The sequence below is a fragment of the Momordica charantia genome (assembly GCF_013281855.1).
Source record: "Momordica charantia cultivar OHB3-1 chromosome 1 unlocalized genomic scaffold, Mcharantia_2.0 BLBB01000001.1, whole genome shotgun sequence".
NCBI classification, from domain to species: Eukaryota; Viridiplantae; Streptophyta; class Magnoliopsida; order Cucurbitales; family Cucurbitaceae; genus Momordica; species Momordica charantia.
Genome location: NW_028275157.1, coordinates 14096614 through 14122372, shown reverse-complemented (window position 1 = coordinate 14122372; position 25759 = coordinate 14096614). Strand labels below are relative to the sequence as shown.

Sequence of the window (25759 nt, the reverse complement as noted above, 5' to 3'; positions counted from 1 at the left end):
GGGGTGAAGGTTCGAACTCATGACATTTTGGTCATAATATGTGCCTTAACTTTAATATATATATCATAGCTTTATATGTTTATGTATAAAGTAAACTCCTAACTTTTCAATAATCTTTAATTTTTTTAAAATCTCAATTAGAACAATGGTGAGGGTATTTAAAAGAAAATAATAATAATAAAATAAGAATGATATATGTGACTTGTGAGGTGAACTTAATAAGTGGTAATGAGAATTTTTTTTTGTTGGTTTATATTTTTTTAGTATAATAAATGTGGGGATGGGATCCAACCTCCCATCTCAAAGAAGGAGTAAGGTGTCTTAATTACCATATTAGCGGTATATGTTAAGGTATGATCTATAAAATATTATAAATATCTATAAAAGATTAAATTTATTGTAACCATCAATTTAAGTTTTTGAGTTGATTCGTAATTTAATATGGTAATATAGCAGGAGTCATCTGTCTCAATCTCATGTAATAATATATAAATGTTTTAACAATTCATCTGCCTATGTATAAATATTTGAAATATATGCAACATCAACCTAGTCGAGCAGTAATTCACACATGTATCTGATAAAGAGGTGATGAGTTCGAATTCCCCATCCCCACTTGTTGTACTTAAAAAAATATTTGAAATATACAATACTCTCTTTATTTATTAGCTATAATTATGGTATTAAATATCATTTTTAACTTATTTAGAAATGATAAAATGCTTATTTGTTAGTTTAAATATTTTTACGAAGTTTTTTACTTTTATAAATTTTCCATAAATATATATCGACGTCGACATTTTATTGATATATTTTTATCGACATCGACATTTAAAACTTTAGCTAGAATACAATTTTTTTTAATACAACATGTAGGTGTGAAGATTCAAACTCACCTTTGTACATGGTAGCATACTAGTATTATTTCTTTTTAGTACAAACATATGGAGTTGGAGATTTGAACTCACGACCTTATTGGTTGGAAATAGGTGTCTTTATCGGTTGAGCTAAACGCAGGTCGACAATAGAATATTAGTATTATCTTTCTTTCTCTTTTTAGTACAACAAATTGGGGGTGTGGGAGTTTGGACCTTGAACTGGAAGAGGATGAGTAGGTGTCAATTACCGTTGAGTTATGCTCATGTTAGCAACATACTAGCATTATAAATATGTTTAAAAAAAAATTTCTATCCACTCAAAAATTATTTTTAAAAAAATATTATCCTAAGCTTTAATAATATGTCAATTAACATAGTTAATATTAGAGTCAACTTGAGTCTAGCTTAACTGGTTAAGATACCGAAATGTCGTGAATTTGAATTTATTAAAAACATAAATTTATTATTACACAGATATAAATCATGTCTCCAACTTAATATGGTAATGACATACACGTTTAAAAAAAAAAAACAAAAACAAAAGTAATGACATGACCTCTCAAAGGAAAAAAATAATAAAGTAACGACATATAAATAGTTAGTAAGGTTCGACCAACAATTGAAATTAAATTAAAAATAAAAAAAAAAACTTTGGAGAGTAGGTTGAACGAAGCCCAAAGAGAACGACAAATTTAGTCATTTAACTTTTTTTTTTAAAAAGGACCAGATAATAAATAATAGGAAAAAAACATCAATTTTTTCCTTGAAAATAACAATGTGCATCATTTTCAGCATAAATTTTCAATTTCTTCTAAGTAAATCTTAAAATTAGAATAGTATGGTAATTTTTATCTTCATATCAATTTTTGCTAAGTCACCCATTAACTTTAACTTAAAATATACAAAAATCTCTCAAAAGTCACTAAATGGAAAATAACTCTAGAAAAACTCAAAACAAGAAAAAAAACACCAATATCAATTACGTAGCATGCATATATTTTATGATTCATTAAACATACTTGAGAATATGTTTTTTTACATATATTCAAATAGGAGCCCGTCATTTTGTAAAAAATTACAACCATTGTTTAGGTTTAAGGTAAAAATTGCGACAATTATCCAAGTTTAAAATGTCTGTTGGAGAAATTGAAAATTTAGAATAAAAATAGATACACTAAGTCGAGGGTAAAAATCGATTATTTTCCCTAAATCATATACATATATTTTGTTAATATGAACATATTTCATAAATAAGACATCAATTATTTTTCTTGAGGTTACCTATCTAATTTACCATTATAATTGCTGAACTAAAAAGGTATGACAAAAATACATTTTTGGTTCACGAGGTCCGGGTTAGCTGTATATTTGGTTGATGAGGTTTCAGAAAGTACACTTTAATCTTAAGTTTGAAAATTTATTCTAAATAGTCTATGAGTTCATTTGACAATCTAACGAAAAAGATGATGTGATGCTTAAATGCTAATCGTACCTTGTTGCATGACAAGATATGTCAATATAATATTATTTTTGAGTGGTTGGACTATGAGGTGGCCAAGCTCTCCTCCCACATTCTTCTTCTCCTTCAGCAAACTTCGTTGCTGACGTTGTCGCCTCCTTATTGTTATTACTCATCTTCCCTCCCATCGTTACTAATAATTTATAAGAACGAAGAACAAAAGAAAGAAGAACGAGACCAAAACAAAGGAAGCTTCCTGTTAGACAGATCTAAAACGAAGGACCACAGAGGAGGTCCTTTATTCCAAATCTTTCTAGAAGAAATGTAGAGAAGAGATGAGCGAACTGAAATTTTAGATATTTCCTTATTCGTTTCTTTGTTTAGTAGTAATGAGGAGAGAAAGGAGACGAGTGATAACGAGGCGAACAACGATGAGGGACATGGCAACAATGATGACGACATGGTTCGCTGGAGAAGGAGAATAAGGGAAGAGAGCTTAGGCCTCAAAGTTCAATCACTCAAAAATAATATTATATTGATATATTTTGCGATGTCAATAATCTATAATGATGATTTAACCACCACATCATCTTTTTCATTAATCAAGTTAAATGAATTTAAAAACTATTTAGAACAACTTTTCAAACCTAACAAATAAGTGTGGTTTGATAACTATTTTTTAAAAATATACTTGTGTGATAACCAATTTTCTAATCATATTTATTGAGATTCTGAGTGAATTTGAGAAGAAAAAAAAAAGTTTTTAACGACATATTTCTGTTTTAGAAAATTTTATTTTTCTTGTAATACTTATTTCTATCTAATAAATTTATTTTTCACTCTAAAAATTTTTCCTACCTAATTTATCTCTCTAAAAAATTTATCTTTCTCTCTCTAAAATTTGCATGTCCAATATTTATTATTATTGTTTTTTCTCCAAATTTCATCTATATATATTTTTATTTATTTATTTTTCTAACGTATAACTCTGATTTTTCTCGTACTAAAAAAACTCTTATTTTTCTCTCTATAAATTCCGCATTTTATATTTTTTTCTCTTTCTATTTTATTGTTTTATCTAGCAAATATATATCTCGCTTTTATCTCGAATTTTTGTCTAAAAATTCCCTCACTTTAGTTTTTCTTTCTTTTTCTAATATTTTTTTTCCTCTAACATGTTTTTTTCTCTCAACTTTACTCTCTTCTCTAAAATGTTCTCTTTTTGTCTTTAACATTTCTCTCATTAATTTTCTTTTCTCTAACTTTTCGTTTTCTAAGTATTTTTATTTATCTTGTATGATCGGTTAAAATTATCTTTAAAAAATTTATTTTTATCTCTCCCAACTCTTATTTTTTATGTCTAACATTAAGGAGACATTTTTTTTTAAGGATTGGGTACTCGCTCCAAAGACAGCGATGTATTTCCCATCATTTCACAACCCCTTCATCAATTCCATTTTTTTAAATAATAAATACATATTTTATTAACTATTTTACTAAATTATAATATTAAATATTTTCTAAAACTAATTCTTTATGCTAGTAAATAAAATAATAGATATAGTTTATATAAATTTATTATTCTTTTTCACTTTTTAAATTCTAAAAATAATTAAAATTAATTACTAAACTGTTAATTTTATCTCTGAAGATCTTTGTCACAAAACCGGTAAAATTTCTACGAGGATGAGGCGGGGACTCGACTCAAGTTTCATCTCATTGTTATCTCTATTTTACATGAATTTTACTATCGCTATAAGATCTTTTAACTCTCTACCTTTTAAAAACAAAAAAAAATGGTTATGAAACCGGTTTGATTTTTTATTTTTTAAAAACACAATGAAACATATGATTTTTGTTTTCTAAAAACAGAAACTAAAAAATAAAACAGAAAAATAAAAAATAAAAAACAGAAATCATTACAATGGGGTCATAAAGTGTCAAATTTGAAACTTAAAAACGGGTTACATTTTAAAATTGATTAGAAAAATAAATGAAATTCGGGCCGGGCCGGAGAAGGATAGCCATTTTCGTAATTTCGACATTTTGCCAACAGTATAAATACCGGCTGGAGCGTGGCGCCTATAAATGAGAACCCGCTACGTTGTGTTAATTGTTTGAAGCCATAGGGCTGAGGCCACGAAGGTAGAAAAAGTTGGGGAAGAGAAGAGAGCGCGCGGAAGAGAGAGTGGTGGGGCTGTGGGAGAGAGACTGACGAGAGAAGATCAGTTCCAGCGACGAGAAAAAACGGAGAGAGATACTCCATTTTCAACAACTCTATCGAACAATTTCTCACACATTTTCTGTTCTCTCTATCTTGCGTTTTCTTTCTACGTTTCCGTAATTTCTTCCGAATGAGCCGCTTAGGGTTCAAATCGGTGGTCTATCACGGCGACGTGCGTCTAGGGGAACTGGACGCTATTCCGGCCACCGACCACAATTTTCAGTTTCCGAACAACGAGATTAGAATCCAGCACATATCGCCGCCCAGTGAAAGATGCCCTCCTCTTTCTGTTCTTCAGACAATTTCTTCGTTTTCTCTCAGGTCTAAGCTCCAATCTTCCTTGCCTGTTGAACAGCCGCACTTGATCCAGCTTCACTACTCTTGCTTCCACGAATTGAAGGTCCTGCTCGTTTGCTTCATTCATTTATTTCTTTCTTTGTTTCTGAGAAGAAATGTATGTGTGTTTGTTTGTGCATGTTTGTGATATAGACACCGATTTTCAGTTCTGATGAGTTTTTAATGATAAAAATCAAGTGTGAATTTGGAGTGCAGAAGATGTATACAAGTGAGACGGTAGTGTAAGGTTAGTTTGTAATTTGGATTCTGACGTTCTTTTCCGAACTTACAGACGGCAATTGTGTTGGTTGGGGACGAAGAAATTCACCTGGTTGCAATGCCGAGCAAGCAGAAGAATTTTCCGTGCTTTTGGTGCTTTGCGGTGCCCTGTGGTCTATATCTATCGTGTTTAGGAATGCTAAATCTCAGGTGTCTTGCAATTGTTTTTGATCTAGACGAGACGCTTATTGTAGCAAACACTATGAAGTCGTTTGAGGATCGAATTGAAGCTCTTCGAGTTTGGATTGCGCGGGAGACAGATCCAATGCGTATATCTGGAATGTCTGCTGAACTCAAGCGGTACATGGATGATCGGTTGCTGTTGAAACAGTACCTTGAGAACGATACTGTCATCGATAATGGAAGGATTTATAAGGTGCAGCTGGAGGAGGTTCCTCCACTAAATGGGAACTGCGAGAAAGTAGTTCGTCCTATAATTAGATTGCTGGATAAGAATATTGTTCTTACTCGCATCAATCCAGAGGTTGGCTCTAAATCTGATGCTATTATTTACTGGCGCTGTGCCAATAATTTCTTTCTATTCTTGTTTTTTCCCATTTTTATGGACTTTTGGATTCATTTTGGGCATTGCATTTCGGTATACTGATCTTAATGAGATATTTTTAACTGAGAAATTTTCAATTTAATGAGAGAATAGGTCTCTTGGAAGGAATCTAAAAAGATTTCATCTAACTCAACTCTCCTAATGGTTAGGGCCAGAGGAAATGTAGGATTCTGTAGCTTGGTTTGTCTTTACTTTCCTTCTTTTCTGAATAGGAAAGACGTTTATATGCTTTAACTTTGACCATCAGCAACATAAGTTAAAGAATTAGGAAGAACATGAAGATATATTGTTTTCAATGAATTGCGTGACGTTGTGGTGACTAAGATACCTGGTTTTATATAAGATTCACAGAAGTAATGACTGGGATGAACCTATTGGCCTATTGTAATGACTCGGAGGGGTCTTCTATCATTCTAAAATCATTTTTTCAATGCAGATTCGTGATACCAGTGTTCTTGTGAGGCTACGTCCTGCATGGGAAGACTTAAGAAGCTACTTGACTGCCAGGGGACGTAAGCGATTTGAAGTTTATGTATGTACTATGGCTGAAAGAGATTATGCACTTGAAATGTGGAGGCTTCTTGATCCAGAAGCACACTTGATTGCAACAAAGCAGCTTCTTGATCGTGTTGTATGTGTCAAATCAGGTAACAAACCTAATCATCAATCCTATTCTGAACTGGAAGTCACTGATTTTACATATTGGTGTCTTCCCTGATGGTTTTTTGTTAACACTCAAACCTACCTTGTGCAGCAGAATTTTGCATCTCTAAAAGAACATGCTTTGAAATTAAAATACTTTTTTATGGACGGTAGAATCTTTTGTTTTAATAGCATGTAAATTGAAAAACATAAAGTAGGATCACTCCTAGAAGTAGAAGAATAGAGTAAGCCTATTGTTTTTCATTACGTTTTTTCCTTTTTTTTGGAAACTTAACACCAATAACTTAAGTTGGGGGACTTGGCAGGTTCTAGAAAATCTTTGCTGAATGTCTTCCAATCTGGTACATGTCATCCGAAGATGGCAATGGTTATTGATGACCGTTCAAAGGTTTGGGAAGACAAAGACCAACCACGCGTTCATGTAGTTCCAGCATTTACTCCTTATTATGCTCCTCAAGCAGAGGTATGGAGCCTTGTCTCATTTTAAGTTTTTTTAAATAAATTAATTAAGATAGAATTGAATGCTTATTGATGTTATTTTTCTTTGGAATAGACAGCAAATGCGGTACCTGTCCTCTGTGTGGCAAGAAATGTTGCATGCAATGTCAGGGGTTGTTACTTCAAGTAAGTGTAGATAGCCGTGCTAACCTGCTTAACACAAACACATACCTTTATTGTTTTTTTTTAAGTTATTCATATATAATTATTCTTACTCAGAGAATTTGATGAGACTTTGTTGCGACGGATTCTTGAAATTTCCTATGAAGATGATGTGGTTGATCTACCACATGCTCCTGATGTGAGCAGCTACATGATGTCAGAGGTATTTGAGATGGAAAACATCCACCCTTACAATTAAATGATTAGTGTAATAAATATTTACTTATTGCTTCACCTATTTATTATTGATAGGAAGCTGGTTTTGTACCCAATGAGAATGTGAATGCTCCAATTGGTGAAGGAATGAATGGTGTTGAAGTGGAAAGGAGATTGAATCAGCCGGTGAGTTTCATACATGCTATTTTACCAAATGTTTCGTGTTATTAGAGATGCGAGAATGAAGGTCTTTTTCTATCTCTTAACACTTCAGGATGATAAGCATATAATAGACATGGTCAATAATCCTACGACAAGCAATGTGGATATAAGAGCAGACGCTTCTCAGTTGCCTCCTCCTGTTAGTCCTAATGTCACTGGACCAAAACCTTCAAGAAATCTTCTGCCTTCTCAAAGTATGGCCTCTTATATTTTTTCTCTTACTTTTTATTTAAAGTGAGAAACCAACTTCCATGAAGACATTCTGTTACTTTTCCTACTTCAATTTCTGGTTACTTAAACTGTATAATACATTATGTTATGGTTTAACCTGACTTGCCTCTTTGAAGAGAGTAGCACAACTCATTTGTTTCTCCATATTGTTTTAGAGCCTGGTTTGCTTGGAGCTCCTATACGACGAGATCTCTCTACTGACCGTGATTATGACATGAAGAGAGGACTCCTTGCTATGAAACCTGGTATAGATCTCAGGACTCAGAACTTTGGTGAACCCCCTATTCTCTCCAGAATGCCTGTACAAATACCAGCATCCGGATTACAGGTGCAAGGAAGTTCATTAGTGGATGATGACTCCAGTAAAGGACATCAAAATAGTCGATCTTCAGGATTTATTCAAGAACCTGATGCTTCAAAAGCTGATAAGCATCGGTCTCATCAGAACCCATTTAGCAACAATTCACAAGGTTTTACTTTCTACCAGTTGAATATGGTGAAGGGCGTGACCATTTTGTTTCCCTGGTTTATTGATTTTTGTAGTTTTACCTGACTGAAGTTTTAGCAGGAGTCACCATATCTCAAAATCGAGCATCTAGCAATAACAAAGAATATCATAGTGAAACCGGGAAAGTTAATATATCTCCTCCCTCTTTGTACATTGGAGTTCTGCAAGAAATTGGTCGTAGATGCAGCTCAAAGGTAGATGGCGCTGTTATCTTAAATGGTTTTGTTTTTCACCACTTGTATCTCACTTTTGCCTCATTGTGCAGGTTGAGTTCAAAACTGTTGTCAGCACGAGCAAGGATTTGCAGTTTTCAGTTGAGGTCAGTGAAAAAAACGCTGTTTATTGAGAATTTTCAACTGTACATGAACAAAATGTGTGATGGAGTTTTCAATTTTTTTTTTCTTTGCTGCCTTTTATGTTAACTAAAACAGAATATTTTTTTGTATCACAAACAAGAGGAAAAGAAAAAACTGTGGATTGTTGATTTTCAAGATCCTGAGTAAGATTGATTTCTCAGCATAGTTTCAATTGTTAAGCTAAAGTAGTAAACGATTAGAATTTTTTCCCATATTCCTTGATCTCATCTCTCTTTCCCCCCCCTCAACTTACCATATCAATATTTCATTGGTTTTGGTAGCTGCCCTCACAGATGATTAAAAACTGGAAGATATTTTTGTTAGGATGAAAAGATTGACCATCATAATAATGTTATAAATTTGTAAATCTAATTTTTCTTATTGTTTGGTTCAGGTTTTGTTTGCTGGCGAGAAGATCGGTGTTGGATTGGGTAAGACAAGGAAAGATGCTCAACAACAAGCTGCTGAGAACGCGCTTCATTATTTGGCAGGTAAAAATGCATTCTCTCTTTTCTATTTTGGGACTTAGAGATCAACTTTCCTTTTTGATTTTACATTAAACCTTGACGAGTCTTCGTTTTTATCTCTTTAACATGTTGCTTGAAAATTTCTATCCTCTTCTTCCACGGGAACACTTAAGAAGACGATGGTTTGAAGTTATGAACAGTATTGCTCCATGGATAAGAGTGTTCTTATGTAATTTTGATCTGTGGAATTGCAGACAAGTATGCTGCACATATCAGGCCTCTTTTGGGACCCGTGGGTGCAGATATCGACAAGCTTTCTATTGGAGGTGAAAATGGATTTTTATGGGACACTGTTGCTCCTGCTGCAGTTGACAAATCGCCGAAAGAAGAAGAAGATGTTTCTCACAAAGAAAACAATTCCGAGGTGCGAATTACTAGTAACCCATTGGATAGATGATTTGATTTTTCTGGTTCAAAAACATAGGTGATGCTTGGATAAAGGGTATGAAGGAAAATAATTTCCAGATGGGGGTTACTGCTCACAACCCTCCTCCTTTCTACTTCATCTCATTGCATCATCGAGATGTGAGCGCCAAAACCAAAACGCTCAAAGGCAAAGTGGGCTCTGCTTCATGTTTTCCCAATGCTGCCTCTGAATTTTTAAAAAGGTATGAGCTCGGTGGTCAATCCTCAGTTTCTACCCCTTATCCAAGTACCTCCCATGTAGTTGATTTCGCCCTTTTTTTTTCTTTTGTTCATAACTAGAGGATTGAAGGATTGATATTTTTCGCTATGGTTTAAGGTTAAATTTCAAGTTTGGTCTTCAAACTTTAATGGTCGTGTCTAATAGCTCTTTTAACTTAAAAAAAAAATCTTTAATAGGTCTATAACCTTCCAATGATATGTTTAAATAGATCCCACAATTTGACTATGAATTAATTCTAAATGAAAGATCTATTAAACACAAAATTAAAATCAAGTACACATAAGATACCAAATTGAAAGTTTAAATAGGCTAAACATTTTGAAGTTTTAAATATCTATTAGACACAGTTTATGGGACTTCGTAGACACTTTCTAAAGTTCTAAGAGTTTATTAGACACAATCCTCTCAACTTATGATATAACCTTTCTGCTATTTATGATGCATTTGCACTGAATAAAATTTGTCATGGTTGGTTTAGTTTTTTTAGAGTTCTTATGTCTGTTATTAATTCAACTCAATCTTGTAGAGAACCATTCTTGAATGTAAAATTGAAGAGAATAGAAGATTTAAAAATAATTGGTTATTTCAATTAATATTTTCCGTAGAAGGGCTCTTTAATTTTTTTAATTTTTAATTTTTATTTTTTGTGATTTACTGACAAATGGTTTCAGGCTTCTGGTGAACCTGAGAGTGCTAATTCTGATGCGGCAAATCATGTACAGAAGCGGCAAACTTCCCCGAGGTAACAAAGCCTTAAAATTATCTATCTCTCTAATGGTTTGCATATTCATTCTCTTTATATCCACCGAATCTTCCGTTCTGAATTCTTGAAAGTTAAAAATTAGAGTCCATTAGATTTTTCTCTTTTTCAAAATCACTTTTAAAATTTTAGCTAATTTTCGTTAAAAGCAAAGCAGATTTGTGAAAACACTATAATCTCTTTCTTAGTTTATACTTTTTGAAATCATAGCCAATTTTCAAAAACGAAAAACATATTTTTGAGTAATAATACTCTAAAATCTTAGTCATTCAAAAAAATAAAAAAAACAGCTTTAATCTTTAGAAGTAAAAGTTAAAATACAGATAAAAGTTAGTAATGGTATAACTTTTAAATATAGAATCGAAAAACAGTTGCCTATAAAACGAGCTTTAGATTTTAAATTCATTTCACGTCTCAAAGAATTCGGGGTGTGGCTATTGCAGCTATGTATTTCTTTTTTTTTTTTTTTTTTTTTCAGACCATTACCCAATAAACGAGCAAAGGAAGAAGAGCTACATGGTTCTCAATATCTTGCCGCCTCCCGACAGCAGAAGAATGGGCATTCCATAACATGAACAGCCGACCGAGAGAATATGTTAATTTTGAAGACAAATTTTGTAAGCAGGCCTACAATTTGGCATTTACATAGGACACAGCTTCTTGCCTCCAGAGGGCCTTGAGGTGAAGAAAAGTTCTTCCCTTTTTTGCTTTTGGTTGTATAAAAAAAAGGGCTGTAATTTTTTTGGGTTCACTCAGCCCTATTTCCTACTGGCTTTGTTAGAATCACAGGCAAAAAGCTGCCCATCAGCGGCTGTACGGTGTTCTTTTGGCCTTCTTAGACAGACGACAGTTTAAATCATTGTGTCATATTGAAATCATAAGTAGCCTTTTAGCTTCCTTCATTAGGTATTATATTTTTGAAAATTTTATTTTGTTGAACTATATGTTAAACATTAATAATCTTACAAAGATCAACCAGCTTACTGTATTTTGTCTAAGTGGTGAAAAATACTTTAATGCTTCAAACTTTACTCGACTTTCTCTATATGTATCGTACCCCCAAAAAAAAAAAAATGGAAAGAACAAATTGAATAATGTTTGGGGTCGTATGAGCAAGAAAGAGAAGTTGCTTCAAATTGAAAAGGGGAAAAGGTAAAAAGCTGATTTCTATTCTTCACGTATCAAACGTTTAATTGATTGTATAACGTTATTTTCAGGAAATGTTTTGGATGAATTTGACAAGAAATATATCCAACAATAGTCTTTAATGCAAGTTTGATTGATCCAAGAGGAATCGATTTTGAAGCTAAAGGAAGGTCGTGGCCGCCGACTGTTTCATACGGTAGTAATGTTTCGTCTTTGGTCTTCTAAATTTCAAAGACTTCAGACTTTGATAGGACAGAGAGAAAGTGTTTAAGGTTTTGAAAAACGAGCGACACAACAACTACTTGGATGGATTGCAAAACCGGTAAGTACCAAAATTTGGAAAATTTTCAATATTGCTAGAGTCGATCCATTTAAAAATAATGAGTAAAGAATAATTTATAAAAACAAAATCATAGTGTAGAGAGAGAGTAGATGCTAAAAGTTAACCTCTAAAATTCCCACTCGATCCTACCTAGTCTAAATACTAGATATTTAGGTGCTTACATGTAAATATTATTCTTTTTTGTTGCACTTCCACAATGACTTTATCACATGCATGGCTTGATTCATATTTTGAATAGAAATAACGAGACGAGAAAAAGGTGCGGTACGAAGAAAAGCTAAAAGAATAACCCACCCTGGTGTTAAAACACTAAAGAAGATGTTGAGATAATAATCTTTCTACAATGGATATGTATATTGTTCACCTACTAGGTGAAAGCCATGAGAGCCGACCTGAGCGTACTTCAACTAGTTAAAGCATCTATCACAAATTAAAAGATCATGAGTTCGAATCACCACCTCACATATATTATTGTATTAAAAGAAGTGTAAGCCATCATAAATTTACCTTTTCACTCTACCCAAAGGTTCTGTACAACGGAGTTGTCATCTCTATAAATCCTATTTCTCTGCTTCTAATCGTAGCCAGAGCGGGAGGTTATGGGGGTATCACAAGATTAATCAATATGCAGAGCAGATAAGCCAACGCCCATGTAACTGAAGAAAAGTTTTTCAGACCCCTACAGGCAAAAATGCCTCACAATTTCAAGGCTAGATGAGAGAACAGAGCTCTTCTACGGTCAGAATTGTAAAAAATTCTAGCTAACATTAGAATATTTTACCACAAATCATAATTCTAAGTCGTCTCAACCTGAACCTAACTCTAAATCTCCAGCTTCTCCATAATAGACCAAATCTTGGGAGCTTCCGAAATGACTTTTTCCTAGTTAACTTTGGCTTACTAACCCTAATTGTGCTATTCTGGGACCCTATCTTTCTGCCAATGAAGCTACCATTTGATGTGCAGTTAGTTCTGTGAGACCCAGAATCACGTGAGAGTCCGATCTTGATGGATGCCCAAGCATCACAGATTTCAACATCAGAATCACTGCCCCACAAAGGTATAGGCTTTATCATAGGTGATCCACCGTACTTATCGAAATAGGTTGCCAAACTAGTATGCTGCATGTCAAATAGTCTCCTGAGAGAAGTGTTTCCTGCTTTCATCAAGTCTAGTAAACTACTGCTTCTTAAAGATTTTGCAGAGGACGAGGAAGTGGAAGAGGAAGACGAGGAAGAGGAAAAAGAATACACAGATTTCTGGTACTTGAGTATTTGTCGGATTCTTTCCTTTTGATCTTCAGGGTCAATAAACCCAGGTACCTCTTCTTCTTCCTCTTCAGTTATCTCTGCTCCTGACATGGTCGTCTAAAAGGCTTTGGTTGACAATGATGAGTCAGGAGAGACACTTTCTTTTTATAGAGACACAGTAGAACCTCGAAAACACACACAAAAGGCAACATAGACGGCTGAAATTGAGTTAAAGAAATATATTATTTGTGAAGGCCGGCAAACAGACCTAATCTACTTTACGATTAATTTGTCATGGAAAACAGCGTATCCAAGGTCGTAATTACTTTTCATTTATATTTATATAATCAAGAAGTGTAATAAAATAAAATCCCAATCAGTCTATTTCAGAGATAATATTGGATAAATCCGCCCAAACTCCGCTCAGAACTTGGTGGATAAACAAGCAATTGAAATCTTCCCTATAAAGCAAAACCAAGACAACTGAAAAGAGATTTGTCAAACAAAAATGAAGCTGCTAAATTCTTTTGGCATCCAACGTTAATCTTAAATAGCTCAACCTTAGACTTCGGTAACCACTGAGGAGGAAGCTAACTTCAATTTCCTTTGAGAAGAAAGCAACAAACGGCAACTAATGATGCAGATCACCTATGTTGTAGGACTAGTCAGAATCTAGCTCAGAAATGGTTAAAAATCAGAGAGAGAGAGAGCATACTTCGAGTAATTTCCTTAGGGAAAGAACAAGTAGACTGAAAACAAACAATGGATTCACGAAGCCAATGAACGACTGAAGGATTCATACAAAATAATGCGAATATAGGAAGTTGAAGTACCTTCTGGATTTATAAAACACATTCAAATAAACAGAAGTAGGTTGCTCCATGACTACCTAGCGAACAGAGAGTCGTCAATCTCGATCTTAATTTTCTCATCATCCTCAAATTTATCTTTCCTAGGCGGAGCAGGCGGAGTAGGTACTCTCGGAGTCCCTCTCCCTTTCGTCTTATCCCGAGGCCTTGCCTGAACATTTTTCCCCCAAAAAAATTCAAAACCAAATGCCAAAGAGAACTCATACAAGACAACAAAAGAACTCAAAACCAGATAAGAAAATCAAGAAAACGAATAGAGGATATAGAGATGCTTACATTTCCGTAAGAGTGATTGAACCGCTTTCCTTTCTCCGTTTTCTTATCGCCTCTGCCACAATACACTGAAAAAGCAAACACAGAACAAAATTCAGGCGATAGAAACTGAACAGAGATGCAAACACTTGGAAATGTTTTAAGAATTGCATACCAGCAGGAACCGAAGAAGGAGACGAAGTTGCAGAGGTCGCAAGAGAAGCAGTAGAAGCACGCAGAGAAGTTCCTAGGGTTTCGGATTTGGAGAAAGAGAAAAATCGAGGAGAAAGAGTTGGAGATTGAGAAGCGGCTTGAAGAAGCCCGAAAGGAAGTGAAGCCATGGATGAATGAAAATTGAGCAAGCTTCTGGGAGAACCACGAAGATAAGTTTCGGGTGGAGAATGTGACTGATAAGATCCAGCTTTTATAGTCGACCCGCCTGGGCCTCCGGAGCTTCGACAAGATATCAGATTGGCGCTCTTTATGAACGACATGTCGTTGAAGAAAATGGAAGGAAGGAAAGGAAGGAAGTAGCTGTAAGTGGGCTTATTTTGATTTTAAGGCCCACTAGACAGCCCATTGGACTTAGTTCGTTAGTAAAGTTTAAAGAAGCCCATGATTTGGGCTTCCATTTCCTTTTCTTTTTGTCTTTTTTTCTTTTTTTAATATATGGCTGGAATTATAAAGAATTTGTATTCTAAAAATATTCTGTAAAAAAGGGCACCTACCTACCAAACGTTTGGAGAAATAATTATTAAAATAATCTTAAACTATTATAGTCGTAATTACATTTTTAAATTGCTATTTCTCTAATATTTTATTCTTATTATGAAATATCTCTAATAATCAAATCATAGCCTATGGCATACATATACAAAGTAACTCTTACCAAGAGCATATTGTATTTAGTAATTGGTATGCTCTCATTGATAATTTCTTATTGCCTATGGGCAATAACCTCTTATCATTCTCCTTTGAAAAAAAAAATAATAATGAAAATTACATCTAATGATTTGAATAATTGTTCATGCTCAAAATCTACTACTCGTCATTTTTTAGAAAATATATAATTATATTTGATTGAAACTGTAAGATTAGCTTACCAGTAAATGACATCTGATATTCTTCCGGAGATTCAAAGTTATATTGGTTGCATTCGGAAAGAAAAAATAAGATTATAATATTATTCCTCACAAGATAACTTCTTATTCATAGAGAATATTTACCGGAATAAGGTGAGATATATATATATCGATGAAAAACAAACACACACATAACACAATGATATTTATAATTGGTAGACAAAAAAGAAACACATCACAACTTAGCAAATTAGATAATTAAACTACACCAAAAAGTAAAAACTGATAGATAAAATGAAATTAAATTGAAAAAAGAATCCGAGTCCGAGACAAACATTTGAAAGTAAAGCTGTAGAGGAAAAATATTACTATTTTTGGCTCCTCCATATCCATATCCATATCCATATGACGTGTATGTTACAAAGTAGAGAGTGAGTGAGTGGGAGTCGAGTTGGGAAGCGAGTGGACTCATCAGTGACGATGTGTCGGCGGGGGAGCGACGGAGGGCTTGCATTGGTAGCACTTGGCAAAGAGGCCGAAGGAGTCGATTTGTCGGACGAAGTTGGTGACGCTGGCCCACCCTCCGAACCCGAACCCGACGACCAGGATCCACACCACAATGAAGCAGTTCACCACGTACATCGCCGTCCAGCTCGGGAGAAAGAACGGCGGCTTCTCCGCCGCATTCTGCCGGAATAAATTAAAATAATAATAATAATTAAAAAAGAAGTTTTAATTTATAATCCTACAAAATTGAAAATTATACGAACGAACCTGTCTGGCAGAAGCTTTTCTATAAGTGAGCATGTGGGCGGCGGAGGGGATGATGTAGACGGTGAAGCTAACGAGGAGAGCACCGACGGCGGAGTTGATGGGACCGAAGAAGGGGAAAATAATGGCGAGAAACCAAATGGGGATGACCACGGGCAGCCTGACCAATGCCCGTAAACATAGGCTCTTCGTGTCGTGCATTCCTATCACTTTCTCCCACACGAAGTACAGCGGCGTACATGCGAACCCAAATGTTATGAACTGCACCACCATTCATTCCAAACAAATTTCTTCCATTAATCCCCCATTTCATAATAATACATTCATTATCCACGTATTAAATTTAGGTGGGTTTAGGATTTAAAAAATTGGGTAAATTTTCAACTTCATTATTGGACTTTCTACTTGAAATTAGTCTACCTAGCATGCTTTAGTTGTATCGCTGCTTGGTAGGATCATTAGTTTATATTTTCAATACATCAAATAAACATGAATATGGCGAAATTAGATATAAAAATTGAAAGTTGACATATTTTAAAAATTTAAAGGCCAAATTTATAATTTAATGATTTAATAATTAGAAAAAAGGAATAATTAAAGAGAGGCAATAAAATAAAATTTGAAGTCAAGGCGTGAGAAAAAAAAGAGGACCTGGTGGATGAGCATTAAGATAACGGCGGCGTCACGGAAGCTGTTCTTGGGGAGGAGGGAGAAGGCGTTGGAATGATTGAGGAGCTCGTCGCCGAAGGCCCAGTAGACGGCGGAAGCTGACGGAAGCGTTAAAGTGAAAACGTACAGCGTGGCCATCAAGTAAATGGACTTGAACTTCTGAGGCTTCCACATAGCGTGCATTATTTCCCTGCATCATTTTCACTTCTTTTATTCACCATTCTTTTTTCTTTAATCTTTTAATAATAATGGCAATAAATTGTGATTACAATAATTAATCGTCAATCATAGAGCTAATTAAATAAACTAACTAAAGTTGGCTAGCTAAATTAATTAATTGAAGTCTTTTTTTAATCTATAAAATTTATCACTACACCTACCTGGTTAGGATAGAAAAATAATGTGGACTTGCTTTTTTGAGCATTAGTGGAATTCAATAGGCAATACTATTCTAGACAAATTTTAAATTTAATATTGCGTGAAAAAAATGAATATTAAAAGAATTTAGACATACGAAGATGTTTCTTGCGACCACCCTATTAGCTAGATTGGTAAAAACACATCACTTTTAATTACTTTGAAATTTTATAATATATTCAACATTGATTTTTTAAAACTAAGAAGAAGAAAAAACAATTAATCCACACATATCAGAAGTTCTCCTCTTAACTCAAAAAAATCGTCCTAAATTTAATTTACTCTAAAGCTATTATTGAATATGTAAATTCAATAAATGCAAAACTTAAGGCTTCTTTTTTCCTTTTTCTTTGTTGAGAGTTCCATCTTAATCTAAATCTTTCCAAAAAGACCAAAATGAAATATGTTAAAAAATAAATTTTGTCACTATATCTACAATAAATCTTAAATTAGTCCTCACCTTTAATTTGAAGTTAACCTATGCATTAAAAAAAATTAGATTGTACCAACATTCATTCTCCCTCAAGAACATGTAAGATTGAGAATTCGAACAAACGATCTTTTGATTAAAGATAAATGTCTTGACCAATTGAGCGAAATTCACGTTGACTACACGACTTCACTTTAAATATTAGGAAAACATATTAACATTATAGGACCTTTTTAACTAAAAATCTAAGTTAGCTGACGAGTTTATTCTTTAAAGTTTTAGAGTTGTGTCTAATAGGTCACAAAACCTATTAAACACAAAAATTGAAAGTTTAAGATCTTTTTTATTTATGAAAAATTTTAATTAACTCGCAAATTTTAGTCTTAAACTTTTAAGAATGTATCTAATATAGATCTCTTAAACTTTAAAAATTATATAAAGTTTGATCTATTAAATTTCTTTTAAATTTTTAAAAATCTATTATACACTAAATATATATATATATATATATATATATAACTATCAAGCTATTAAAAGTAATTCTAAATTGAGCGACTAAATTTATAATTTATCCCAACCTCTACAAAATTTCTCATATTTTAAAAAAGAGAAATTTAAATTAGGAAAAAAAAGGAGAAGAAAAAAGAAAGCTTACACAGTGACAGCATGGCCGCCGAAGGTGTAAAGAATATTGGTGGCGCCAGTGAAGTAGAGCACCAGCTTTGTCGGCCCCGAATGGGTAACGCCTTCCACCTGCACGCGCACACACACGCGCCGCCATTAGAAAAAAGCAACTTCAGACAGAGGGGCGGAGAGAGTAGCGGAGAGAGAGAGAGAGAGAGACCTGGCCGTGGATAAGGGCGGCGACGGCCATGTACCAGGCGGTGTAAGTGGTCATGCCGAGGCCGAGAAATGACCAAATCCGATAGTTGTGGAAAGAGGGAATGAAAACGGTGGTGGCGCAACATGCTCCGAAAATGTATGTCCATGTTCTTTTGTCCAAGTGGTCATTAATGTAATAGATATTACTGTCCTCACCACAAAATTAAATAAATACATAAAATCAATATCTCAATATTTATTCAATATCCACCTCATTTTCTCCTAAATATCTTTACCCTATTTATGAATTATTACCATTTTTTCCCTAAAAAAAAACTCATTTTTTTTATCTATTTTGTGACTTTCTAAATATGTAAAGGGTTTTGTCTGATAGAAAATATTATTTTGGTTGAGAATTCGAGAGCGTTCGTTATATGATAGAGGTAAAATATGTAAATAACCAATTCTAAGGGGTTTAAATAAAAAATAAATAAAAGTGAAATTGTTTGGACTTGAGTATTTACTGAAATTTTGAAATATATTTTTTGGTATGTAACTGGTAATGGTAACTACCCATGACGGAAACAAAAAATCTAACAAGTACACTTTAAATATTATTAAAAAATAAAATTAAAAAGTACTTTGGTTTTAATCAACTTAAAAGATTTTGATTATTTAGAAATTAATAATAATGAATGATTAATTGATTTTTGATATCGTTACCTGGCGCATCCAATAAGCTGGATGACAGATCCAAAGAGGAGGAAAGTACAGTTGAAAGCGAGCCCCACGGCCTTCCAGTGAGGTCCCAGAAGCCCATCCAGCACTTCGAACCACTGCAACATGAAAACGACGCCGTTTCATCAGTACCAGTGGAAGCTTCAGAACTAGAAGAAGCAGGCCTTTAATGGCGGAAACCTGAATGACATGGTTTTTAAAGCTGACGTTCTCCTTCTCCTTCCTGCTTCTGTACTCTATGTACAGAACGCTGATCAAATACGCCGTCCAGCTTCCGATCAGCCCGTAGAAGATTTGGAATAGGATTCCGGACAGCATTCCGAGCTGCGAAAATGAGTACGGCAGCGTTAAAAGCACCTGAGCCACCTGTAAAATTCAAAACCAGGGAGAGATTCAGTGGTTTTCCGGGGCGGTTTTCCGGCGACTATTGGGAGAATTTTACTTGATTGGAGGCGCAGCTGAACCAGGCGTCCCAGGCGGAGCCGCCGTGCCAGAGGAGGTTCTTCATTTGGAAAACAGAGTTCTGCGGCTGTTCTCCACCGTCGGCTTCTTCTCCTTCCTCCTTCGCGCCGACGTGCTCCGCCTCGGTCCCGGCGGTCGGAACTATCGCTTCCTCTGCTTGCTTCTGCGCCAACATTTTCTTTTCCCTCGAAAATCAAACGTCTAAATCTTTACAGATCTGTTGGACTGGGAACACAAACAAGACAGAAACATAAGACAAAATCCATCACTAAAAGAAATTTAAAATAAAATTCGAAAAAACCCAGAAAACGAAAGTTCCCAGATCCAAAACCCAGAATAATCAAAATCAACACCCCCCCAAAAAAGGAAAAAATAAATTGAGAGAGAGAGAAAAACCCAACCTTGTTCGAAACGTCACCGTCTTAAAGAATTAAGAAACAGATCTATTTTCCTCGTTCAAAGAAATCAGCCAAAGAGCTGAAAACAAAAACAGAGTAACCAAAAAACGAGCTGAAAAACAGGGAGGGGGGTGAGGAATTTGTGGGTTAACTTCGAAAAGGCCTTAAATGAGCAGAAATCGAAGAGGGGCGAAGGCTCAGAAATTAATGCGCCACAATTACGGCGGTGCTCAACCCAAAGACGGCGGCCGGCGACTGCGACTGCGACTGCGACTGCCACTGCCAGAGAATCTCAAAAGAAAAGAAAAGAGAAACAGAGCAGCAATCTGTTCTGTGGGAGTTTTCGAAGAAGCTTTTTTCAGAAAAAGAGGCTTTTGAGCACTGTATATTGGTGGCTGAATTGAATTTATATATAATAGGAATGGCAGAGGAAACAGAGTAGAAGCAGAAGGGTTTAAGATTGGCCTTTTTCTCTCTCTAGGAGGGGGAGGAGGAGAGAGAGAGAGAGGGTTAAATTGGGGTCGTGGGATTCGATTCTTCTCGGGGCGTTTTGTGGGTGACGCAGAATTTGGATAGTAAATAGAAGAAATGGTGATATTATTCCTCATCAACCATACCCACTGCGCCTATTTATAGCCATCATTCTAATCATTATCATAACCTCCACCATAATACTCTCTTCTTCTTCTTCTTTTTTCCTCAAGTGAACGATTGGAATACGTAATCTTTCATTCTGATACTATGTTAAGGATGAAAAACGATCATTCAATTAAAAATTTTGATGGGTGGGATAAATTTAATTCATTTACATGGATTCTAACATCTTTAATTCACTTTATTGTTCTTCTATCTCTAATGTATTTGTTATCTTTTAATTTTGTGTCTAATAGTTTTTTTAATATCCGTGAGTGTTCAGATCAGTTTATCCTATAATATTTGGTGATGAGAAACACATGAGAATTAATTCCTAAATTCAAAATAAGTGTTTGATAAGTTGTTAAAATTTTTAATTTTGTATCTAATAACTTATTAGACATTTTTCCAAAATACTATAACAAAATTGAAAGGTTAGATTTTATTAGACTCAAAATTTAATATTTTGCATTACAGGTCTAAATTTTTAAAAATGTCAAATAGGTATGTGATATATTACTATTGGATACAAAATTGAAGGTTTGTGGACTCATTATATTTTTTTTATTGAGTTTAAAGATTAAATTTGTAATTTGACTTAAATTTTTTTATTGTTAAATTACATATTTGATATTTATAGTTGAGGCATAGTTTTAATTTGCTCTCTATAGTTTTTTTAAGTTTAATTTCAATTTAATTCTTATAATTTGTGCGGATTTGAGTTTAGTTTGAATTTGGTTGAGTTGTTTCAAGAGTTTTAAGTTGATTTTTATGCAAATTGTTGACGTCATTGCCATCTTAGCAATTTTTTTTTTTTTTTACATGTGTTATTTAATTGCATTAGAGTTTAGCCGGTTTTTTTTTTCTTGACAAACAAAATATAAAGGGTCTTCCTATGGGCATAACATATTTGAGGATAATTTATGTGGTTTAACCCAATCATAACAGCAAAAGTGAAATTAAGAATAAATCATATGGATCTCAATATGTCAAAATAAATAAATAAATAAAATAAAACTTTCAAAAATATCCCAATGACTTAACTTAAAATTCTAAATCATAGAGACTGAAATATTTACCATTTCAGAGTTATTTTTAACGTATTGCTCTAACCTCCCAAATTCTTTTTCTTTTATATATTACCTTCCAAGTTAAATAAACAAAAGCCATATTTAAAAAAAAAAATATTTGTGTTTTACTTGACAAACAATCTGACATTCGGATTGGATTTCGATCCACTAGATAATTTTCTTTAAAAAAAAGTCAATCGAACCATATTTGAGTAATGAGTTTGTGAATAATGTTGTGATGTCTACAACAAATATAATTTCAGTGCCTCAGTGCAATGCAGTAATTTTTAAGTTTAACTCTCTCTAAATTTTTATTTTGCATTTTAGTCTTTTAATTTTTTAAAATTTGTACGTTTATCTTTCTTCTTTTAATAGTTCACTTTATTCACTAATCTTTCTTAAAGGTAAAATAAAAGATTAAATAGTTATTCTTTAAAATTGATAGGCTAAATAAACATTGTAAAAATTCAGACTAAAAGTGAAATAAATCTAAAAAGTTCCATGAATTTAAAAGTTGATATAGCAAAATTAAATAATCTTGAAAATTTAGGAAAATGAAATCAACCTAAATATTGAAAATAAAATTGGAAGCTTATTTTGAAAACTGTTTTCGAAACAAATTTATATATTTTTTGAATTTCATAATTGTTTCTATAAGTGTTAGGATGATTACCCATATCCTCTCCTGAAGGAGGGTTTAAATACTATTATAGTCTTTATTCTTTCAAATATTTATTTAAGTTTCTAATAAAAAAATAATAATTTGATTAGTTAATCTTAAAAAATGTTTATTGCCTCCTTTCCTTGCTTGATTTTTGTTTGATCCTCAAAAAGATTAAGTTTGGGGTCCACGAAGCTTGAATGAGAGATGTTGATGTTTGAGGTACTTGCAATACAAGGTTAGAATTCTAATGAGCAAGTTAGTATTCGATCCAATCTATTGTTTAAATTGAGAATAGTTTCGTGCATCTTGCATGGGAGATGGAGATCTCTATTTATACGGATGAACTCTGACAAGACTTTCGACAGCGGTCCAATAACTCTCCAACATTTTAGGAAACGTGATATGTTGTCGAAGAACATCCTCGTTGTCTTCGCACCCGTGGACTTTCTTCAAATATCGACTCGTACCTAGAATAGGTCGGTCAGTAGGCGAAATAAGGTCAGTTTGGCCGCACAATGACAAGCTAACCGGACTTGTGTCAATATGCAAGTTGATGTTGAATAATTTTACTAAGTAAAGTCTCCCTACATGTTGACACTCTACACGATAATTGGTCTTCAAAGATTTCAATACCCAATCTAAACTCACGCCACACCACATATTTGCTAAATAGTTAATACCAAAATAATTATTTAAGAAAATTAGAGATTAAAATAAACGTTTACGAAATTCAACCACCAAAATAAAATAAAGAAAAACTTCAGTCAAAACATTGCAAAGTTTCAAACCAATATAAAATTTAAATATTAATTCCTATAAGTTCCGCCCCTTATAAGAACAAAAAAAAAAAAAAAAAAGTAAGATATCCGCTGGACCGATATATCATATAAGTATTCAAGCAAGTTGACGTCACGCTCCGCAGAAAGCGAGTATAGTACCAAAATAGCGAGTCAGGGAAAGATAAGCTACGACTGAGCCGATTAAGCCGAGAGGGACGGCTAATAATAATCCGGTCGACGCACCCACGACTCGGCTCAAGCTAAGCCGCCAAATGGACCCGCCACCGCTGAAAAACACGCGCGAAATGAACGCTCTTAACCCCACTCTCCGCCGCCCAATGAGTGGTCATAATTAAACTCCACTTCGACGGCGCGGCGAGGCCCATCGCCGGCCGCCGGCTCCACCACGATCCAACGGTGGAGATACTTTAGATAGTGTAAGTATTTGTTTAGAAGTCTCTAAAAATTATATTCCTTAAAAAATTTTCCGGTGGGATCAACAGCTCGGATGCAATAAGGCAATTATTATGGAGTGGTAGACAGAATAATCACACGTGACAAAGGGCATAAAGTGCTTCAGTTTCTAATAAAAAGTTTTAACTTTTTTTTTTTATTATTAAAGTCAAATTTTGGGTTCCCTTCAAACCCTAAAAATAACCTTGGGAATATACCTATTTGATATTAACATCTCCAACCTACCATTTTTAATTAAAATGAATAAATTTCTATTAAAAAAAAATTAAAATGAATAAATTTATGATGGAGAAATTTAGGAATATACATTTTAAATGTAAGATTTAGTTGATCAACGTAAAAGAATTAAAATCAATCTTATGTTCACATTTTGAAAATTATTTTGTTTTTGAAAAGAACAACTTATTAAATTATTTTTAAATGTAGGTCAATAATTAAATGGAGAAAATTCATTCTACTAACATGGTTAATTAATTTTTCAGGAAAAAAAAAACATGGTAATTTTAAAATTTCTTGAAAGTATTAAATGAGATCCACTTATTTGTTAAATGCCAGATATAAATATCAATTCAAAAAAAAGAAGTAATTAATTAATTAAGGAGAGTTTTCCTTTGCTAGCCAATAAGTAGACAAAGGGAAAATATGTACTCGTAATAATCTACTTATTCTATTCACACAGTTAGACATTTAATTAATTTGGTATATTATATTATTCCTGTAGTACCTTTCAAAATTATCTTTTTCGATCAAGGCATTTGTTTACCTTTTTAATAGAGTTTTGACGTAGCAAAATTTGAAAAACCTGACAATTAACATGAAAACAAATTTAAAAAGAAAGAAATTTAGAAGAAATTATCATTTTGAAGATAGAGATTATGACAAAATTGGATAGATGATAGAGAAGCAAACACTATTAACCATGGAAGAAGATCTTTTTAGTAAAATTGGCGTATTCTAAGCAAGTTTCTACATCAATTATCCCATTATTTTATATTCTATCACGTTAACTTTTGGTTCAAAATATTAATAGATATTTATTCTAAATACTTTGAAACGATTATAAGGGTTGAAACTCACTAAAATATTTTTTAAACAGATACATAGTTCGTGTTTTTCTTCTCTCTCTTCTTCTTTTTTACTTTTAATAATTTAGCCAAAATTTTATTGTAGATAAAATCTTATTAACTAAAAACATGTTTCCACCAAACTTTTTATTTTAGAAAGAAGAAAATTGTGAGGATGGCGACCGAGATGGGGCTGTAGTGGCGGTGATGGTGGAGGAAACCGTTTCCCGACAACTCAAGAAAACGTGAGATGTTCGAATATATAAAATGGGAAAAACCGATCCGGTGATGGCGGCCGGTGGGTGGTGGTGGTGGTGGTCCGCGGCGGTGGTGGAGCCGGAGGACCACCATGGATTGCAGAGAGAAACAATAAGAGTACGACGAGAGAAGGAAAAAGAGGGAAATGTCACTGAAATGCCATGCAAATACGCCACGTGGCACCCGGAGAACCCGGGCTTTGTCGGGTGGGTGAGGCCCGCTGCCCGGCCCAACACAGCCCGCACTTCAAATTTTCCGGTCCGCCCACTAACTAGACTTTGCACATTGTCAAATGGGTTCGTTAAAAAAAATTAAAAAAAAAAAACTCTATTATAATTTATCTCTTCACTATTTATTTATCGTTTTTCGCGGGTGACCAAAAACCTTTGTCATTTGACTGCTGCTAAAGTGCACTGGGTGAGGTGGCGCCAACCAATCAGAAAGGGCCGTTGAGATTTCGTCAACACACGAACAAAAAGATTACTACAAGCATTATTTCTTAAATATATATATTTTTGGTTAATTAAACGTTGGGTTTAGTGGAAGAAATAATGATTAGGGAATGGATTTTGACGCCACTGAAAAAAAAAAACCCTAAAGTCACGAAGGATCAAAATTCGGAGCATGTTCCATAGTTGAGACGCACATGGGACCCCCAATTTTCGGCCTCCTCATTTTCCACTCAACATTTATTTTTA

At 33.9% G+C, this 25759-nt stretch overlaps 3 protein-coding genes across 8 annotated transcripts; 1 reads left to right on the top strand and 2 right to left on the bottom strand.

Annotated features, from left to right (window-relative positions):
• Positions 1-4436: 4436 nt before the first annotated feature.
• On the top strand, positions 4437-11458 carry CPL2 (carboxyl-terminal domain (ctd) phosphatase-like 2). Of its 4 annotated transcripts, none has more exons than XR_002602548.2 (15): positions 4437-4961; positions 5190-5660; positions 6178-6388; positions 6710-6867; positions 6958-7028; positions 7122-7227; positions 7317-7406; positions 7495-7636; positions 7829-8143; positions 8233-8375; positions 8447-8500; positions 8932-9028; positions 9259-9672; positions 10382-10452; positions 10949-11016. XR_002602548.2 is itself a non-coding variant. In XM_022295830.2 (15 exons), the coding sequence occupies exons 1-15, from the start codon at positions 4692-4694 to the stop codon at positions 11043-11045; spliced, it is 2457 nt and encodes an 818-aa protein (XP_022151522.1). In that variant the 5' UTR covers positions 4438-4691; the 3' UTR covers positions 11046-11458. The 4 variants fall into 4 exon arrangements, 3 of the variants coding, with proteins under 3 accessions (XP_022151522.1, XP_022151521.1, XP_022151520.1); XM_022295830.2 differs by having other exon boundaries at positions 4438-4961; positions 8242-8375; positions 9259-9428; positions 10949-11458; XM_022295829.2 differs by having other exon boundaries at positions 4438-4961; positions 8239-8375; positions 9259-9428; positions 10949-11458.
• Positions 11459-12237: 779 nt separating this feature from the next.
• Positions 12238-14744, bottom strand: PSRP4 (plastid-specific ribosomal protein 4). Of its 3 annotated transcripts, none has more exons than XR_015789343.1 (4): positions 14506-14744; positions 14355-14419; positions 14043-14229; positions 12238-12638 (listed from the first exon to the last, which is right to left on the bottom strand). XR_015789343.1 is itself a non-coding variant. In XM_022295775.2 (3 exons), exons 1-3 carry the CDS (start codon positions 14669-14671, stop codon positions 14095-14097), a joined length of 366 nt encoding a protein of 121 aa, XP_022151467.2. In that variant the 5' UTR covers positions 14672-14744; the 3' UTR covers positions 13955-14094. The 3 variants fall into 3 exon arrangements, 1 of the variants encoding a protein (XP_022151467.2); XR_015789342.1 differs by lacking the exon at positions 12238-12638 and adding an exon at positions 13517-13857; XM_022295775.2 differs by lacking the exon at positions 12238-12638 and having other exon boundaries at positions 13955-14229.
• Positions 14745-15688: 944 nt separating this feature from the next.
• LOC111019401 (auxin transporter-like protein 2) lies at positions 15689-20723 on the bottom strand. The gene is made up of 9 exons (XM_022295776.2): positions 20123-20723; positions 19702-19946; positions 19440-19625; positions 19245-19357; positions 18544-18727; positions 18355-18452; positions 16835-17042; positions 16187-16444; positions 15689-16099 (listed from the first exon to the last, which is right to left on the bottom strand). The coding sequence occupies exons 2-9, from the start codon at positions 19894-19896 to the stop codon at positions 15884-15886; spliced, it is 1458 nt and encodes a 485-aa protein (XP_022151468.1). The 5' UTR covers positions 19897-19946; positions 20123-20723; the 3' UTR covers positions 15689-15883.
• Positions 20724-25759: the final 5036 nt, after the last annotated feature.

Excerpts from the sequence above, each read along its gene's own strand:
- CPL2 (XM_022295828.2), top strand. The coding sequence starts at position 4,692 with ATGAGCCGCTTAGGGTTCAAATCGGTGGTCTATCACGGCGACGTGCGT. Across the intron at positions 4,962-5,189 it reads CTTGCTTCCACGAATTGAAG|ACGGCAATTGTGTTGGTTGG; the intron begins GTCCTGCTCGTT and ends CCGAACTTACAG. Across the intron at positions 8,144-8,232 it reads ATTTAGCAACAATTCACAAG|TTTTAGCAGGAGTCACCATA; the intron begins GTTTTACTTTCT and ends ACCTGACTGAAG.
- PSRP4 (XM_022295775.2), bottom strand. The coding sequence starts at position 14,671 with ATGGCTTCACTTCCTTTCGGGCTTCTTCAAGCCGCTTCTCAATCTCCA. Across the intron at positions 14,420-14,505 it reads TCCTTCTTCGGTTCCTGCTG|TGTATTGTGGCAGAGGCGAT; the intron begins GTATGCAATTCT and ends TTGCTTTTTCAG. Across the intron at positions 14,230-14,354 it reads TCAATCACTCTTACGGAAAT|GCAAGGCCTCGGGATAAGAC; the intron begins GTAAGCATCTCT and ends AAAAATGTTCAG.
- LOC111019401 (XM_022295776.2), bottom strand. The coding sequence starts at position 19,896 with ATGTTGGCGCAGAAGCAAGCAGAGGAAGCGATAGTTCCGACCGCCGGG. Across the intron at positions 18,728-19,244 it reads CAGCTTATTGGATGCGCCAG|TAATATCTATTACATTAATG; the intron begins GTAACGATATCA and ends TGGTGAGGACAG. Across the intron at positions 18,453-18,543 it reads CCGCCCTTATCCACGGCCAG|GTGGAAGGCGTTACCCATTC; the intron begins GTCTCTCTCTCT and ends GTGCGCGTGCAG.